The sequence below is a fragment of the Thunnus thynnus genome, chromosome 19 (genome assembly GCF_963924715.1).
Source record: "Thunnus thynnus chromosome 19, fThuThy2.1, whole genome shotgun sequence".
NCBI classification, from domain to species: Eukaryota; Metazoa; Chordata; class Actinopteri; order Scombriformes; family Scombridae; genus Thunnus; species Thunnus thynnus.
Window position 1 is genome coordinate 18692016 of NC_089535.1, and position 18338 is coordinate 18710353.

At 39.9% G+C, this 18338-nt stretch overlaps 1 protein-coding gene across 2 annotated transcripts in view; it reads right to left on the reverse strand.

Moving 5' to 3' along the window:
- si:dkey-112m2.1 (transmembrane protein 132C) overlaps nucleotides 1-3128 on the reverse strand; it is a 177485-nt gene extending 174357 nt beyond the window's left edge. The window contains exons 1-2 of one of the 2 annotated variants that reach the window (XM_067574594.1): nucleotides 2624-3128; nucleotides 1944-2139 (exon numbers count right to left, since the gene is read on the reverse strand). In XM_067574594.1, coding sequence (XP_067430695.1) covers nucleotides 1944-2010 — 67 coding nt within the window. In that variant the 5' untranslated portion in view covers nucleotides 2011-2139; nucleotides 2624-3128. The other variant, XM_067574595.1, reaches the window with a different exon arrangement.
- Between the last annotated feature and the right edge of the window lie 15210 nt (nucleotides 3129-18338).

Below are 18338 nucleotides of genomic sequence, written 5' to 3' on the forward strand. Positions count from 1 at the left end.
AAGATTAAGAAGCTGACCAGATCCAGTGAGATATGAATCAATCTTTGGTCTATGTCTGTATGTTTCTGGGGTGGGCCTCACCTGGTGAAGAGAGTCTGAAAACTGTTTTCCAATAGTTTTAGGGACTACTCATTTTTTTGTTTGTTTGTTTTGGGGTTTTTTTCATAGTTTTCCCCTCCAGTTTTGAAAATATTTTGGCAACTTAATTCAGGAACATGGTAATATCACTAGAAAGGAGTCCACTACACCAAGCGAGTTGAAAGTTGGATCTACCCAAAACTGCAACGGTCAACCGTAAAACTGTTTCACACGCAACTCAAGGAAGTTCTGCTGAATCTGAGGTGTGTAAGAGTGGATAGTTAGACGTTCTTGGAAATACATATAAATGAAGCTAGAGTACAGACATTATGGTGATGGTTAGATGGTTAAATGTCAGAAAATAGTGAAAAATGTTGATCACTGTTTCCCAAAGCCCAAGAAGCAACCTAAAATGTTTGTTTTGTCCTGACTGCACAGTCCAGAACCCAAAAATAAATCTGAAAATATTCACCTTTAAGAAGCTGGAACTAGAGTATTTCAATATTTTAAAATATTTTAAATATTTTTCTTTTAAAAAAATACTCAACACCATTACTAGATTATCAAAATAGTTGGTGATTAATTTTCTGTCAATCAACTGATTAATGAACTAATCATTGCAGCTCTAATGTGCTGGATAACTTGGCACAGTGGTTTCCTGGACCTGTTGTCACAGTGAAGTCATGAGGCAAAGAACAGATTAGTTTTATTGTTATTAAAAAGTAACAGTACTTTTACTTGAGTACAGTGTTCAGCTACTCTACCCACCTCTGCAAATAAGTGCTTTAGTTTGGCTAAACTGCGTTTATTTTCAAACTGTCAGATAATCTGACTGCTCTTGTTGCTAATGGACCCAGGTTTCGTGACACTGCTGCATCCCCAGATCTAAGCAATGAAATGTTGTCATAACCAAATGGAGTGATAGACAAAACTACAAGAAATAAATATGTAATTTTTCTAAATACGGTAAACTAATTTCTTCATTATCTGAACATAAATTTGTGGTCTATGCCAAAATATCTGTCTTCTGGTGGCCACAGCCAAGTGAGAGATGTTGATTGGTGTCTGGGAGTTTTACATATAAAAAGGAAAGCCTGCCCGTACACTGACATTTGCAAGCTCCTAAGTTTTTTATTAAAGCAACATTGCAAGGTCTCCGTCCACATCCATGAGAAAACATTTTACATATGGCTCTGATTGTCAGGTAAATAATTATGATGGAAACACACAGTTTAGTTTTTCCTATATGGTCATTTTATAATCACAGGCCTGTACAACTCGCAAAAACACACACACACACACTAACACCCAAACATGCACGCTCTCACAATAACACATAGCCTATACACTTCAGCACTCAGGTGCACAAACACACATCTGTTTATCTAAGTGCAGAACTGCAACTTAGTGAGAAGATGATACTTCTCATTTTCTGGGTTGTGTCTGCAGCCTGTTGTTATTCCTGGTGCTCTGCAGTGCCATGCACACACACACACACACACACACACACACAGCATCCCATTTCAGTGCTGCTACAACACCCAAACCCCACACGCTCTCTCTCTAGGCAACTGTCACAGTTCATTCACGTTAATATTACAAGTCATTTTGTATTCTGCCACAACAGCTTACAGCTAATTATATGTCTCATAAATTATATAGTGTATGTCCTCTTGGCTGAGAGGAAATCATTTGCATTTCATTGTTCCACACTGAATAAAAATCACTCAATAAAGGTTGATGCACTCAGAGTGTATCTTATTATGTGGCCATGCCCGTTACCTTTCATTTCCATAATTCTTCTCCAGTTATATGAACACAAGTGCTCATTGATAATAGCTGAGGTTTCTCTAGGGGGGTCTTACCTGTGCACAGGAGAAGCGCGCTGAATCCCACGCACTGAAACGGACCCATATCTCGCCGTGGACTCATCTTTATTCGGGGGAGGGGAAGCCTCTGGATAACTCCCTCAGCAGAAAGCCTCGCAACTTCGCACGCAATTTATCCTCTGTGAGCGCTTCTCCATTTGAAACCAAACTGTTGTATTCCGTGCGACACCACCTGCCATCACAGACATGAGGAAACGATCATCATCATCATCATCAGAACCCCCCTGCACACACAGTAGCTTTTCACCCTAAAGGAAGCAAACAGAGGAAAGTGCCTCGTTTTCACCCCCCCCCCCCCCCCCCCAAAAAAAAAAACGACTAATTACTATAGCAGATATCATGAATCAGATTCTCACAAGCTTCTTGGTGGCTGAGCTGATTCTTCCCGAGTGTGTTTTGACTTGAGTGTTAATTTCTGAGGATAAAACAGGTGCTTCGGGGGGTGTAAAAACAAACCGTCTGTCACCAATCGCACCCGCAAGATGTTCTAATATGTGGCACATGTGCTGATCGTTAATGGTGTCTCTCTGTGCTTCGGGAAATAAAATAGTGTACAACAGTCCATCAGGAGGCTACAAAAAGCAACATAAACGTCTTTGAAATTGAAATAAGTGTGTGAAACGGATGCAGTGTTAGGTTGTCTCTTTGCTTCTTACCATTTCTCTTATTGCACACGAGAGGTAGCCTACGGCGCCGCGGTCTAATCATCCAATAAGCTGTTGGCATCAAATTAAAGCCAAGCTGCAATATTTTCATCAACGATAAGAGCACCAAAAAAGAAAAAAAAAAGTCCTCAACAATTTCTGTTTTTCCACAGAGAGGTCATAACGCGCAGCTATTTTCTTTTCTTCTTCTTCCTTTTTTTCATAGAGTGGTGCGTTTTGCAGCGGGTCCCGAGTCACCTGAATGTGACAAATCACATGTGTAGAGGCTGCTGTATCCAGCAAATAGTCCTCCAACTTTCCACGCGATGAAGAAGCGTGCACAGATCAGTGGCGCACGGTGGCGAAGTGGATCCTGAGCTTGTTGCTGCTGCGCTCTGCACCCTGTGACTGTGTGCGTGTGCGTTTAGTGCGTGTGCGTGTGTGTGTGTGTATGTGTGTGTGGACCGGAGAGTGCTGAAGCTGAGAGAGAGGGGGGGAGGATTGGACTCCGGGCTCGATTGGCAAACTAGAGGGTTTGCGGGCGTCACGTCAGCAAGTATTGTGCCATCCAATTCCCGGGGGGGGGGGGGGTTGCGCTTTTTTTGGGTCTCAACTCATTTGAAAAAAAGAAAGTTGACGGCAAATTAGAAAGGAGTATGTTTAATTACATTTTCATTTTCGGCTGAATGTTAGAAATGAGAGTAAAGCCGGGGGACTCTGCAAGTATATCACAATTCCAACGCATAGGTGCCCTGCAGTGTCATCTTGAACATTATGAGCATGAAAACATTGTTTAAAATAAATATGAAGACCAGTTTTGTATATAGGGCTCCCTGAGAACCAGAGGTTTGTGACATATAATGAAGTGAAAGGCACACTTTTACATTTGGAGTTTTTACCTGGTCATCATAAAATGGTTCTAAACTCAGGTTAATGTGGCTGACAGTACTCAATACATTTTTATTTTAGCACTTCTATACTCACATGGATCATTAGTGTCCATCCAATGAAGAGAAGAGTAGAGAGCACTGCAACCTGTTGTGCCACGGGGTCGTTCATGAGAACCAACAGTGCCCCCTACAGGGCGCCTCTGATTGTATTTAGCTGCCCTCAGCTAGATTCATGACTCATGAGTCAGTGAATCAGGAAGTGCTGCTGCATAATTATGAACCTTCCACAGAACAACTGTAGGACAAACATGGTGATCTGCATAAAGGAGCTGTCACATCTCACACAATAAATAATAGCAAAAGTGTTTGCAGAGCTGCAGCCTTCGAGTCATCACTGGGGTGGGTTCAGGAAGTGGGATATTTAAGCATTACCTTGTTTGGCCGTTTGGCTGGGGTACAGGGGTAGACAAAATAATGTAAACACCTAAAACATGAAGAAATCACAAAAGCATGTGAAGTCAAGTTCATTAATATGGTTAAAAAAAATCACACATTCCACAAAAATAAGGGAAAACTCCAAAAAAAAAAATGTTGCTTAAAAAACAACAGATGTGGATTACATTTACATTTTATTAGTTAATTTTTTTTGAAGATGAATAAAACACTCTGCTTGGAATAAAAAATTGTGTCTGATATGTTTTTTCCACAAAGACAGTTCCAATGACTTGTGAAAAATTCTTAAAATAACATTTCCTCAGTCTCCCTCATTGAAAAGTTGAGAACCTATGAATATGCAGATAATGTCTATTTCTTAAGTTTCACTGCTGGATGCAAGATGTCTCCTTTTTAACTGAAAAGTCCATTCTCAAGGCTTAGTTTTCCTCATCACACTTGTGTAAATTGTCTGTCTATCTATCTATCTATCTTTCTATCTATCTATCTATCTATCTATCTATCTATCTATCTATCAGCTGTGGCTGGTTTTGCTTCCTCCGCACCCTGCCACTGTAGGTGAAAGGCTCAAGCTCAAGAGTGAACAAGCCATAATGGGACACATAAACCAGTGACACGTTGAAAGGCAGCCAGAGAAGCCACCCTGCAGCTGAGGCCTCTCCACAACAGTGCTAAACACCAATTACAGGCCATCAGCAAAGAAGTGGAAAGGACCCTGTGGGTTTGGAGGAAAGGAGCACCCCTTCATCCCCTCCTCCACTTCCTGCTTTCTGCTTCACCAGCACCATTCAAGTAGAATGAGATATCAAAGGAGAAACAAATTCTGAATTTCCCTCTCAAAAGACAGCAGTCGAAGAAGGCTCCCCATAACACATAGCCATTTCAAGGAGTTGACATAAAATATGAATTTTATTAAAAAGATATTGAATATTTATTGTTGCTGTTTTATACACTGACTTCCATGATGAAGTTTAGCTTCAGCTACTTTCAGGATTACATTTTCATCACTCAAGCTGAAAACCCAAACATATGTTTCCTGCATGTTATTTGGGGAACTATGTATCCTGCAGCATGCTATTACTTTGATAAACTTTGACGTCTGAACAATGCTAAATTAATACTTTGAAGAGCTATAAGAGACAGAAGATGGTTAATAATATTCATTTTAAAACAGCCACAATCAAAACAGTGTCGTCAGCTTAAAAAAAAAAAAACACTTCTATAAATGGCTTCTTATGTCAGCCTCTCATTAGGATATCACTTCTGCTTTTGCCTACTTAAACTTTCTGCGCACAAAGCTTCTCTCTTACTTTTTACAGTCACAAAAATCTTCTGAGGACACTGTGGTTCTGACCTTTACCATCCTCACTGGCAGCTTGTAATGTTGGTGATCTAAGAATCTAAGTATATTGCAGTCAGTATAAGTCCCACTGATGAAAGCATTAGCTACATGCCTAAAATACAGAAATGTTGAATGTCTGTCTTGAGCAATGGTGAAAGAGCCTATCATCAGCTTTTTTTCTCCCTTTTTTGTTTCTTCCTGACTTTTTATTTCACGGTACTAAAACAAGGAACCTAATACATTTTATTCATTTAGTTTAGTAGTTATTGTCTAATTCAGGTGTAACTTACAGTACTGCAGTTATGAACATACTACACACAGCAGGCTGCAGTGGATTTCACAGGACTGAAGTCATTCTGTAACCCATTTCACCTAATAGTTCCCACACTAAGTGTTTAATAAGCTGCTGATGAAAGAGGCAAAAATAGACTTAAATCAGATTATCTGATGGCAGTGTTAAAGGAGAGGAAAGACTTGACCCTGCACAGAGACACATTCTGGCTGTGAAATCTGAACTTGCGTCTACCTCCTGGTGAGCAGAGTCCTGCGGGATGTTTCTTGTTGGCTCTGAGCGTCTCCCGATTTCGTTCTGGTACAGGTCTGTACGGCTGCGTGCGTCTTGGCAACCGCTCAGCTTGGGAAATAGTGAGAGGTTTGCAGAATGAGCTGACTTTGTAGAATGCTTTCATAAAACAAAACACCTCCTCATTCTTCTCTTTTCTTTATCACACAAAGCCCTTTAAAGTGTGATGTTCAGTTTCATGCAAGAGGCATGACCAGAGACCTGGAAATTCGCCCACTAAACCTTGTGACGTTCCAACACTTAAATCATGTGTGGAAACCAGGGGCGAGTCAGGAGTTGTGTATATAGTTATAATTTAAGTAATGAGACATAACTGTTATTTACTGTATCTGCAATTCATCCCAACTAATTCATACAGAGAGAAAGAGAGTCTGTGATTACATCATGTGTTTTCTTCCTAACCTAACAAGCTGCAGAGGCTGCAGGTTAAAGCTAGTTAATGTCTTCTCTCTTAGATACTGCAGTTTTGTGATTGTAATGAGTATGCAGGAAACCTATCCAACATGGTACTTAATATTTACCAAAAAAATCCCTTTACTAAGCGCCTATCTTGCTATTTTAGTTTTAATCTAGGTCAATGTTAAGCATTTAAAACATACTTCACCAATATCTTGAAAGTGTCAAGCCTCCTCCATGGATATTAGTTTTAACAGTTGTTGAAGTATTTATTATTCGCTGACTGAAGCAGAGTCAGTAGCTGCCAATTCTTTGAATTCCTTTCTGTGTTGAGGGCTATAAAGCCTTTAGTCAGTATTGACCCTGTATGTGAAGGTGCAAGGTGGAGTTTTCTTTCCCACCTCTTGCCCATTCTTGGAGGCAGTCAGTGATGTTTGAACTGTAGCAATTGTTACATTTGTCCAGTGTGTATCATCTGTGTTTGTACCTTGCACATACAGTGTAACATTTACAGTATCTTGCACTTTTTTTTGTATGGGTGCAAGTGTGACTTACACATGACAAAGTAGTTATTTTTTCTTGCCATTGTGAGGTTACGATATCGTTGCCTGGTGCACATTGTGTGTAATGTGTCTGATTGTAGTATGTATAGAACTGAAGTATGAACAAAGCATAAGTCTTCTCCCATTGGTGTTTTGCAAGCTCCTCCATCTGGCACGGACACGTTAAACAAACAGATCTCCAGTCACAGTGAGAATAAGAGCGTTTGCTTGCAGCTCTGTATTTGACAGCACTCCAACAGCCTTGGATGTTCGATCTGTTTGCCGTATAGGCCTACTGCTGGCATTACAACTAAAGAGCCTGTGTGCAGACGTCTGTTGGTAAACAGCCGATGTGGTATTTCCTTGGGTGAAGTTCACTAAGTCAGTTAAGCTTGTCTGGCCACGCCACATTTGCAGCGGTGGGATGAACAGAAACATCTCCTCCACCAGTGACCCATACATCATAATACAGCAGCACAAGTGGTGACGTGGAGGGAATCTTAAGAGGCTGAATGAAGTATTAATCACATTGGTCTTCCTCTATAAATGTTAAGTTGAGCGGGTTAGCTGGAGGCCCAGCTCCACTGTTAAGTTTTTACCACAAAAGATTTAGCAGTTCAACTGTTTTCTTCATAATGCAGTATTAAACTCACTGACGTAGAGTAAAGGAGAGAGCAGCAGTCATTAAATCACTTACTTTCTTTCCATGTTTACCTCACATACACACACACACATGTGATAATTAAGGGTCATTACCTGAAGCTGACCTGATTAGGGATTGAAAAAGAAAATTGTTTTATGCCCTTCTCGCTGCAGGGGCAACACAAACAAAACAATATCATAATGTGCTGATGAACGAGAGCAGAAAGGCAGACAGACACGCAATGACAGCAATATGTTATGAATAAAAGATCAGATTCTGCTGTGAAACACATCTTCCCTCACAATGTGATACACCTTTCAGATAGTCTTCAGCGCACATGAAGGACCAAAGAGGTCAGAGACAGAGCGTCACTAAAATACACTGGAACAGTTGGAGAGAACCATTAGTGAAGTAAACATGTTGTCAAGCATGCTGATTTATCTCATCACAAAGCTTTCCATAAGTACAGGATGTGCAATTTATTTATAAGACACATGCTGTAAGACTGTGCTGGGTAAAATCCTGCAACTCGCTGATAAACGTATTCATGTCGGGGTTGTTGATGGTGATGGGTGGTGCTAGAGTCCTGTTGAGCCGTTCTCAGCAGAGGACAACTCTTTGTACCCCAGGCTCCTACACTAACACCACACGGCTGTATCCCATCATTGGTGAGTGCCCCTGTTGGAATTCTGGGAACATAACCCACATATTTTTCTTCAGTAACCCCCCCCCCACCCCCCAACTATTATTACCTTACTGTGCCCCTGCAGTTTTGGGAGCAATTACTTTAAAGGTTCTGCAGAACATTAGTGTTGTTGAAACCATTTTTCCCAGTATTTACAAAAATACTTGTATAATTTATTTTTCCTTTCCTCTAAAATGCCCAATTGTTACTCCCTTGTCACCATGGTCTGGGTTTATTCCACTGTATCCACATTTAAAGGATATGTTCACAATTTTTCAAGTCTCTCTTAAGACAATAGTCAGGTGCCCAAATGAACCTGAAACAGGTTTTGCTTGCTGTAATCATCTCTCCTGTTCATACTGACCCTTAGAAGATCCCCTCCAAATGCACTTGCAATGTACAATGGGGGAGAAAAAACACAATTCAGCAGTCTGAGTTACTGAAGTGGATATCTTCCACAGTTACAGTTTGTAGTAAAAAAATTCCTCTTTGTGTCTCAACAGACAGTGTTTTCCTGTTCAGCTGCAGTGGAGGGATTGTAGCAAAAAGAGGGAATTGGTCACTAAAAAGACTTTGGGCCCTATTTTAACAATCTAAACACACAGTCTGAAGTGCATGGCGCAAGTCCATTTAGGGTATGTCCAAATCCACTTTCAGTAGTTAAACAGCAGAAAAAATGGTTGCAGTGCCAGGCGCATGGTTCAAAAGGGTTGTCCTTAGTCTCTTAATTAATCATGTGTGTGTTTTGGGTGTAAAATGCAATAAACCAATCAATGTGTCATCTCCCATTCCCTTTAAAAGCCAGGTGTACTTGCAGGCATTCATAGTGATGCACTTGGTTGTTAAAACAAACAGTGACAGAAACAGTTGTGTAAAGAATGAGAAGAAGTGGCTTGAGACAGAAGTTCAAACATTGGTTCCTTTCTCATCTCTGCACACCTAGCCAATCACAGAGTAAAGTGGTTGTGAGTGTCAAATTGTCTGTTTCAGAAAGTTATAGAAATTTCCAGACACAGTTCCCTCTGATCTGACACTAGAAAGGCGTAGGGGGAGGGATTCTGAAGCTATTCAACCATCTGACAAGCAGTTCTGGCTGAGTGTACACCAGCCTTATGTATTTTTTGGTACCTGATAAATACAGTGCAACAAAATTACACCGTAAATCCCAGGCTGTATCATAAAGTGTTACCCTCATGGGCAGTGATGATTCAATCACCAAAGTTCCATGTTCAATGGTGAAATGGGCCTCCTATCCATGGGTTTAACTGACTATATTCACACAAAACACACACAAAAAAAGGATAACAACTTGAACGCATACCTTTCTTTTACCTGAAGTAAGTGGCCATGGTATAGGTGTGATAATACACTATGAAGTGTTCTGGTATAGAAAATAACAGACTCCATTTTGATTCACGTCGGTGCATTTTTTGCTTCTGTCTCAGCTGTTATAGTCATATACATGACACTTGTTTTGTCCAGATGAAAACCTGATTGGCACCATAAACACATTTTGCCAAAATTGGTCTCAATATCTCTGACATCAATTTAGCCCTGATGGTAATTTCCATAAACAACCATATATGTCTAATGATAACTCATCTATGTTTCTGTCCACTGTCTGTCTGTTCCTCTCTAATTGTCTCTCTGTCTTCCTCACTCTCTCTCTCTCTCTCACACACACACACACACACACACACACAGTCTGACTGCATCCGATTGAGATAACTTGAAGAAAAGATTCCTCCTCCTGTGAGTCCAGCTTATCTCTGATTAGTATTTCTTGAGGATACATCAGCTGGTTCACACACAGAGCATGTGTTCTCTTCCAGGCAAAATCACTGAAGTATTGATTAGCTGTATCACATCCTTGCCGAAGCCATCGGGCAGACTGGGAGGAAGGCTGTTAGCTGATCTATATTGATTAATAGGGACAAATGTATGGAGGATATGCTGCTACCCCAAATAGAAACCTCTTTTGTTCTCCTGTCCATGCTCTCTCCATTAATTTTTAAAGTGTTTGATTTTTGCGGGTTTGTGGTGAATGTCCCCTGACAAACTACTGCTGCAGTTTTTTTTTATTATCAATCCTTTGATGGGACACATGAGGGATGACAAACCACAACTTGGAGACAAAATACTTGGAGAAAAATTGACAGAGGGAAAACCATGATTGTAAAATAACAGAAGGGTCAGCACTTAAACAGACTGATGACAGATAGCTAGATACAGTAGGTCTAGCACTATTGATTCAATGACTTTAGCCTCAATCAAAATGATAACGAAAATCACCATCACAAACACGTGTACATGAATATACAAACTAAAACATAAGCACAATTGCATAACAACAGCTGAGTAATCTCTCATTCTCCATCATCAGGCCCTCTTCTTGCTGCCTGGGCTGTGTTCTCCAGCTGATGTCAGGCTGGTGTAATTAACATTTATCAGTCTCCAAGAGAGACCTTTCCACCAAAAGGGGAGAATGATGTGTAACCTGCCATGGTCTTTACTTGCCCACTGCACTGTTCCATCAGCCATTACCAACAACAGTCAGTCAGTGGAAAGAGCTCAGTTCAAGGCCGAATTGTCATCAGCTGCCATTACACACGCTACAGTAGGTAATACTGAGTGATTGGCCAATTTGATACGGCGGCTTCTACTTGCATGACCTGCAATACAGCTGCTAGATTTAATGATGTAATGTGCACCAATATAACTAATTATATCTAAAAAAAATACACAAACAAATAAAAAAAACTACCATTCCTGAATAAAAACGTACATACCTTACTTTATGCTCACAATGCGATCAGCGTAGTTAATAGGTCGACCACATTTGATGCACTGTGGGCAGCAATGAAGTTTTGCCTTGGATAGCATTTCAGGACTAATCAACTGTATATTCTCATGCTAATTCTGTGTAGTATAACAGTCTATGAGAAGAACTTGTGCAATTTGAAGTTAAACACACTGTATCTGAATTTGATGCAGTTATATAATAATATTTATCTTAATTCTAGCAATGGTGATTACTGCTCTCCAGTCCTGTACAGTTTTTTATTCATCTTCTCACTTTACTGAATGCTCAGTCAATCACAACTCAGTCAATCCACTTGTTTATGGTCAGGTCACTGATCATTAACTGAATGTACATTGAGCAATTTCTTTGTGTATTTCAAAGGTCTTACAGGAGCTCTAAAAGTTGTCAAAACCATCTTAGTCCACACTGTCTGACAGCTACATATATATAGTTTATTCTGTATCAAATAGTCCCAAATCTTAATTAAAGCTAATCTTTGTTTGTGTGTCATAATGTTTCCACTGTGTCAAATCAAATCAAATCAAATCAAATCAACTTTATTCATATAGCACTTTCCACACAACACAGTTGACCCAAAGTTCTTCACAGCACACAGAGAGGAAGACAAAAACAAAAGAAGGGGGAACAATGATAAAAATGATAATAATAAGAACAATAACAATAATAATATCAGTAATAATAATACTAGTAAAAGCACATGGTCACACAGAGCTCGTAGAGGCAACACAGACCTACAGAAATTTCAGGAGAAATATCTGAGCTGGATTAAGTTAGTCACAGTTAAAAGCTAAGGGAGTATGCGGGTATGGGAGGAAGACTTTTCTATAGTTTTGGGGCAGCGACAGAGAAAGCTCTGTCCCCATAACACTTTGTCCTGGATCTCAGGATAGACAGAAGTCTTTGGTCAGATGATCTCAGTTTTCTGAGATATGGGAACCAGAGTTCTGTAATGCAAGAGGGGGCAAAAGCATTTAACACCTTGTAAACAAACACCAGGATTTTAAAATCAATTCTGTTGCTAACAGGCAGCCAGTGTAGGGAGGCAAGAATGGGAGTAATTTGCTCCCTCCTTTAAACTCAAAACACTGTGATTTTTATAGATGTGTCATTCCCTCAAGTAAAAAATATTGCATTTCCCCCAAAATTCAGCCTGACATTTCCACATCTTTGGAAACTTCTAGATATCCACTATGACTACACTATGAGTACTGTGTGTTCAAACAGTGTTTGGCTGCATAGCATGAGTTTGTGATGACTGCCCCACAGGCATGCCACTGCTTATTAAAGAGGAAACATCATGCATTTTGTGATTTTCAGTTATCTTTTATACTGTTAGGATGTTGGATGTCTGTGTTAAACATGGTCAAAATTCCACAACTTGAGGTGAACGTATGTAAAGAGTCAAAAGAGCGCTTCATTTGCAATGTTACCTCTACTTCCTCTTCATGATGACATCAGATTGTTTGCACATGCCCACAAATGGCCGTCTGTTCTGTAGTCTTTTTGCTAAGGTTGTTCCACGGGTCGTTCACATTGTCCACTTGTATATTTCAGATCAGATTCAGGCTCAAACATGTACGGATGTATTTGTGAAGTTTCCATTTTGAGTAAAGAACAAGAAAAAGAATGGAAATGCAACTACTATTGTTAGCTTTAAAGAGACAGGAGCTAAAACGCTTGTTTCAGACAGAAGCTGAACTGAGGGATTGCGTAAAGGACCAATATAAGATGAATAAGGAGTTTCTTGAACTGTAAATCATGCAAAGATATTCCATTAGAGCCCCAGAATAAAGATATAGACCTGGAAATGTGCATGATATGTTCATGTGGAATTCCAATGTCTCTGACCTAATCACACAACATGGTACGCTCATGTTGCACGAAAACCCGGACTTGTAGCAGTTGACAGTGTTTTTTTTTTAGGTTAGGTTGGAGTTTTATTTACAAAATTGTATAGCTGCAGCAATCTGATTTCTTCTGATGGATAATGAGCATCAAAAGGTCAGTTCAACTCGCTGTTTGTCATATTGATTAGTGAAACAGAGATGGGAGGTAGGTGAGCTACTGGTTGAGCCTGAGTGGATCATTAAACATAATATTTAGATGTTCCTCTCACGATATAAACAACTGGACATCTGAACTGAAGTAGCTTACTATTAAAAGTAGCAGCCTTCAGATGGAAAGCCTGTCTATTATGTTATAGATTACTCTGGAATTGGTTATTGTGGAGCAATAACATAATTATTACAACTGATTTTATTGTTTTCCCACATGCTCCCAAAGGTTCATGCAGAACTCTGATATACAGCTAAATAATTAACAAAGAACAACATAATATGAAATTTGATGACTTCCATAATGAAATCTCCAAAAAGTATTTCTTCACATTGGAGTTTAATTAATGTATATTTACCGGAGCTCTGTCTAAAGAAATTAAAGAAAAACTGCATTAATTAACCAGACTAGCAAGGGTTTCATTTTTAGGCACAAAGCACTCATCACCTTTGAATTAAAGTATAATCTTCCAGCCATTAAATTACATCTCCAGACCGGTTCCATACACCTTGAGACTAACAGTTGGCTTCAATTAAAAGGTGCTTTATGAATCATTGTCGTGAAGTCATTCACAGAGTCATAAAAAGAAACTTACATTTTATAGTATCAGGCAGGAGGGGATAATCATCTGTTTGATTTGCATGCAAAGAAAGTTAGACACACTGAAAATGTTATTGTGAGAACAAGGGTTGGACTGGTACCTGGAATGTACAGTATGTAAATAATGCTTCAACAAACCAACAGAATCATGGAGGTGCCTGTTCTCTGCACAGGAAGAAAAGCTGATTGTTTTCTGATCACACATGTGATTTGCACAGCATGGGAACATAGGAAAAAAGAACAGCTGTCATATCTGATAATGGATCAACAAGAACATTTCTGCTAGTGTCGGTGGTGGTGGTGGTGGTCCGAGAGCCAAGATAGTTCCTTTTTCAGACTTGTGACATGGAGAGTAGCACTGTATTTGCCCAGGTGACTACAGCCCCTTCGGTATGTCTGTAATGCCACCTTTTGCAGCACCATCAAACATCAGCTGCCCCCCATTGTGGTCCCTAGCTAAGTGGGATAGACAGCAACAGATTGCCCTGCAGCCCATTTACCTCTAGTACTGAAGGGCTCTGTTATCCACTCAGAGTCATTTAGGAGGTTAACCGCATTTTGCCTGTAACCTCCTGTGCAAATCAAGGATACACTTCCAAAAATTGGATCAATTACCCATTCAATTACTTTTTATCTTCAGTCTTAATTGGTAAACATTATCTCTGATATTACAAGGAGCACTTTGTTTCCTGGGCCAGCCATGATTAAAATGCATGCATGCATGGTGTGCTAAAAGGATTCATTTGTGGGGACAGTTACAAGTATTTTATTCTATTTTTTTCTATTCTATTCCATTCTATTCTATTCTATTCTATTGCTGCCGAAATCACATACTATGCAGTACTTACTCTACTATTGTTCAACATACTTTTGTGTGAATAAGCAGTAGTTTGTATCTTTTTTGAAGCACTTAGCTGTAATTATCACATCACTTCCTGATGTCCTCCTTGCTGGTTGGAGATGCATAACCATGGTAACCTGTGCCAACCCGTGCCAACAATAAAGTCTGAATTAATTTAAAAAATATATTACACCTAGCACAGTGAAACCTTACTTGAATTTAAGCATTACTGACATTACACCAGAGCTGCCTTGATCACTGTCCGTCATTATCTGTTATGTAATTGTTGTCGTCATCACTACTGCATTGCATTGTGGGATGTTTATGCCGGCGTAGTGTCCAGTGCTTTCATACTGTAATATTTCTCTGAAAACAGTATGCAATTCACGTACTATTGGTTTCAGTTGCAGCCTATTTCTCTCTCTTTTCTATAAAACGGTGGTCATGGTGATGCCTCACATCCATGTGAAATCATTCAAGGCCCAACTGGACCTATCATCATCACGCATCTCCTGTGTTGACAACCACGCACAACTTAAGCAGCATCCCATTCTCTACTAATTTGTGTGCATGGCCATGGAAAGATACCGTAAGATACTGTAGTAACAATCCATGAAGCTGTGTTGTTCACAGTTCTGTTTTGGCAGATGAGTCCTTGAGTGGGCATTTCACTTTTTTCTTACTTCTTGAAGTGGAGGAGGCTCTCTCAGACAAATGAAACACTGAAGACAACAACACAGAAGGTCAGTGAAATGTTTATGTTGCTGCTGAACCTGGACTGACAGAATACTTTGCATGTACACTTGTATTCATTGTTGCCATGGCACTTCTCTGAGCACCTGGTCATTTGTAAAGTGGGATCACAGTCTGTGTCAAGGGTGCACTTACAGTTACTTCTTTTTTTTTTGGTATGTGGTCACCTGAGATGCATGTTAATGAAATGTATAAATGGTAAAATAATTTCTAGTCCCATGGCAGATGCTTGGGAACATGGGAACAACCAGGTCTGAAAATGTATTACCGTTCTTTATGCTGCTGACACCACAACATGACAGCTGAAACAATCTTTGAGATACAAAATGTGTCCTGAACCACAAATACGCTCAAAAGGAGATGTTATTGGTGAAAAAAAAGCAGTGTCGGCATGATTCTGTCAGTTTGTCAAGACAGGCTCCCGCTGTCCACCGCACTAATCACATCAAGTGGTATCAGGTGAAATGTTGAACTGTGGAAGCAATGGCCTGCCATAGTGTTTACCCTCCAGTCCCCGAATATGTCATAGTGACATATGAAAGTGCTTAAATCCTGTTAAACTCAAGCAGGCGGAGGGGCCGTTCAAGATGAGGTTAGAGAGGTGTTCAACTGCAGGACCAGCATGTTTGTAATGAAAAGAGAACAGGGCGCACTGCAGCAGCATAAAGAAAGAAGAGCTCTATTGCACATTAAAGTCTGGAGTGTTTTACGGAGGGTAATAAAGCCTCCAGCTAATCACATTCGCCAGGAGCTCACTATCCTTCAACCAATGACTATGTACAATCATCAAGGTTTACCTTCATAATAGTAGTATATATCTTTCTTGTTTTGCTGGGCTGATGGAAAAGAGGATGAGCAGGGATTTTCCATTGTAGTAATGGATTTTAAGTGTGTCTCTCATCACGCCAGATACAAATGTAAATTACTTTTGATACAGTCATGCTTGATGGGCAAAAAATATGCATCTGCACTTGCTTTTAGGAGTAGTTTTGTCATGGTTAGAATAAGAGGAAACATCATCAAGTAGTACTGCACTAGTGTTTAGGTGTAAAATATTAGATGTAAGCTAGTTTAATATCCAGTTAATGAGCTAAGAAATATTAAAAAAGAAGCCTGAGATGTTTTTTCTGATTTTTGGGAGTAAAAGAAGCTATTGCTTTGCTTATATTAACTTTTGAAAGTTAAATTATTGTCAGCTTAAACGTCCTTTATCCAACCAGGATAAATACCTAATGGCTTGACCTAGAAAAACAGTCGCAGTCCTGTATCTGTGTACTGAAGAGGCACCTTCAGCTCATTAGCTAACAAGTTACTATGCAACCACTCACCATGTCACCATGACAAAAATGCAGCCAAGCCAGCCTATTGTTTAGTCAGCACAGTGGTGACACAATCACATATGGGTGTATTTTATGATTCATTTGGCTCTGGAGGATTTGGAGCAATTAAGAGTCCCATTCATTACAAGGAGCATCCTGCTGAATAGTAAATAGAGGCTCTTGGGGGAGGAAGATGAAACAGGTTTCCTGCTTTAGACTGACACAAACACAAGAGCGAGATTTAATCAGACAGTTTATTCAGTATCCTGCGCAATTATCTTCACTGGCAACACTTATTATTTGAGCTTGCTTTAACTTAAGGACTTGTCTACCTGCATGCTTTGTTTCAGATGTAAAATGCATCAATACATTCTTAATAAAACATTTAATTACAGTGGTGCAAAGCATAATATATGTAATTACTTTTGTCTTATATCTGACAACCATGTTTCTAAGTTTAGAGCATTAAGTAATGCACTAGTATTAAGGTAATAAGTGCTTTTTGATTTTAGCTGACATTATGGTGAATGAGCTGCAATTATATAGTGCCTTTCTAGTCTTCCGACTACTCAAAGCGCTTTACACTACATGCCAACATTCACCCATTCACACACACATTCATACACTGATGCCAGAGGCTGCAATGCAAGGTGCCAACCTGCTCATCAGGAGTTCTATTGCCCATTCACACACACACACACACACACACTCACACACCAGTGGCACAGCCTCCGGGAGCAATTTGGGGTTCAGTATCTTGCCCAAGGACACTTTGACATGCTGATTGAAGGAGCCGGGGGAACGAACTGATTAGTGGACAACCCGTTCTACCTCCTGAGCCACAGCTGCCCCAGCATGTTACCGTATTTCTTTACAATTCAGGAATTTTCTTTAGAATTCAAGTATTTTCTAGTCCTTAAAGTAAATGAAAGTTTGCTTCCTGCATGAAATTCTCTTGCGTTTTTGTTCACATGCAACTTCGCAAAATTAGCACTAGCAAAATCCACATTTAAACACAAGCATGTGGCCAAGCCATCACTGTCCTCCACTGTACGCTGCCTTGTAAAGCCTCACGAAATCCCAAAAATTCTCCTCTGTAGAACTGTGGATTCGATTAAACATTGTACAGTCTGCCTTCCTGTGCAGGTTTTGTCCTGAAAGTTTTCTTTTTTTGGCTGTTTCATATGACATGTTAAAGGATAGGTTCACAGTGTTTCAAATGAACATTGACACATGTTTTTGCTGTAATTGTTCCTCCTGGTCATACTGACCATTAAGGGATCCCTTTATAAAGCACTCTCAAAATCCACTGTCCTCCTTCCGTGCAAGAGTGTTTTTATGGTTTAATATGAGGCTTCAGTCATCCAAATTAGTCAAATCAAGTCAACATCTTTAGTTACAGTCACAGTCACAGTCTTTTTATTGCCAAATTCCTTTTTTGTTATGATCTTTCCACTGCAGCTGAACAGGAAAACACTGTCTGTTGAGATACAAAGAGGGAAGTACCCTTAACTTACATTGTAAGCACATAATCATCCCTCCTGTTCATGTGGCCACTATGAACAGGAGGAATGATTACAGCAAGAAAAACCTGTTTAAATGTCCATATGGGCACCTGACTATTGTTTTAGGAAAGACTTGTCCTTTAACTCTGCGGTTGCCTTTAAACGTTTTTGTATTCTTAGCCCTTGCATTCTCATTCAATTTTCTCCATCTCTATTTACCTTGTCATTGCTCCTCTGTTGCCCATTTGCTCTCCTTCTCCCCTTGAAGCCTCTCCTCTGTGGGGGACAGGGTTTTC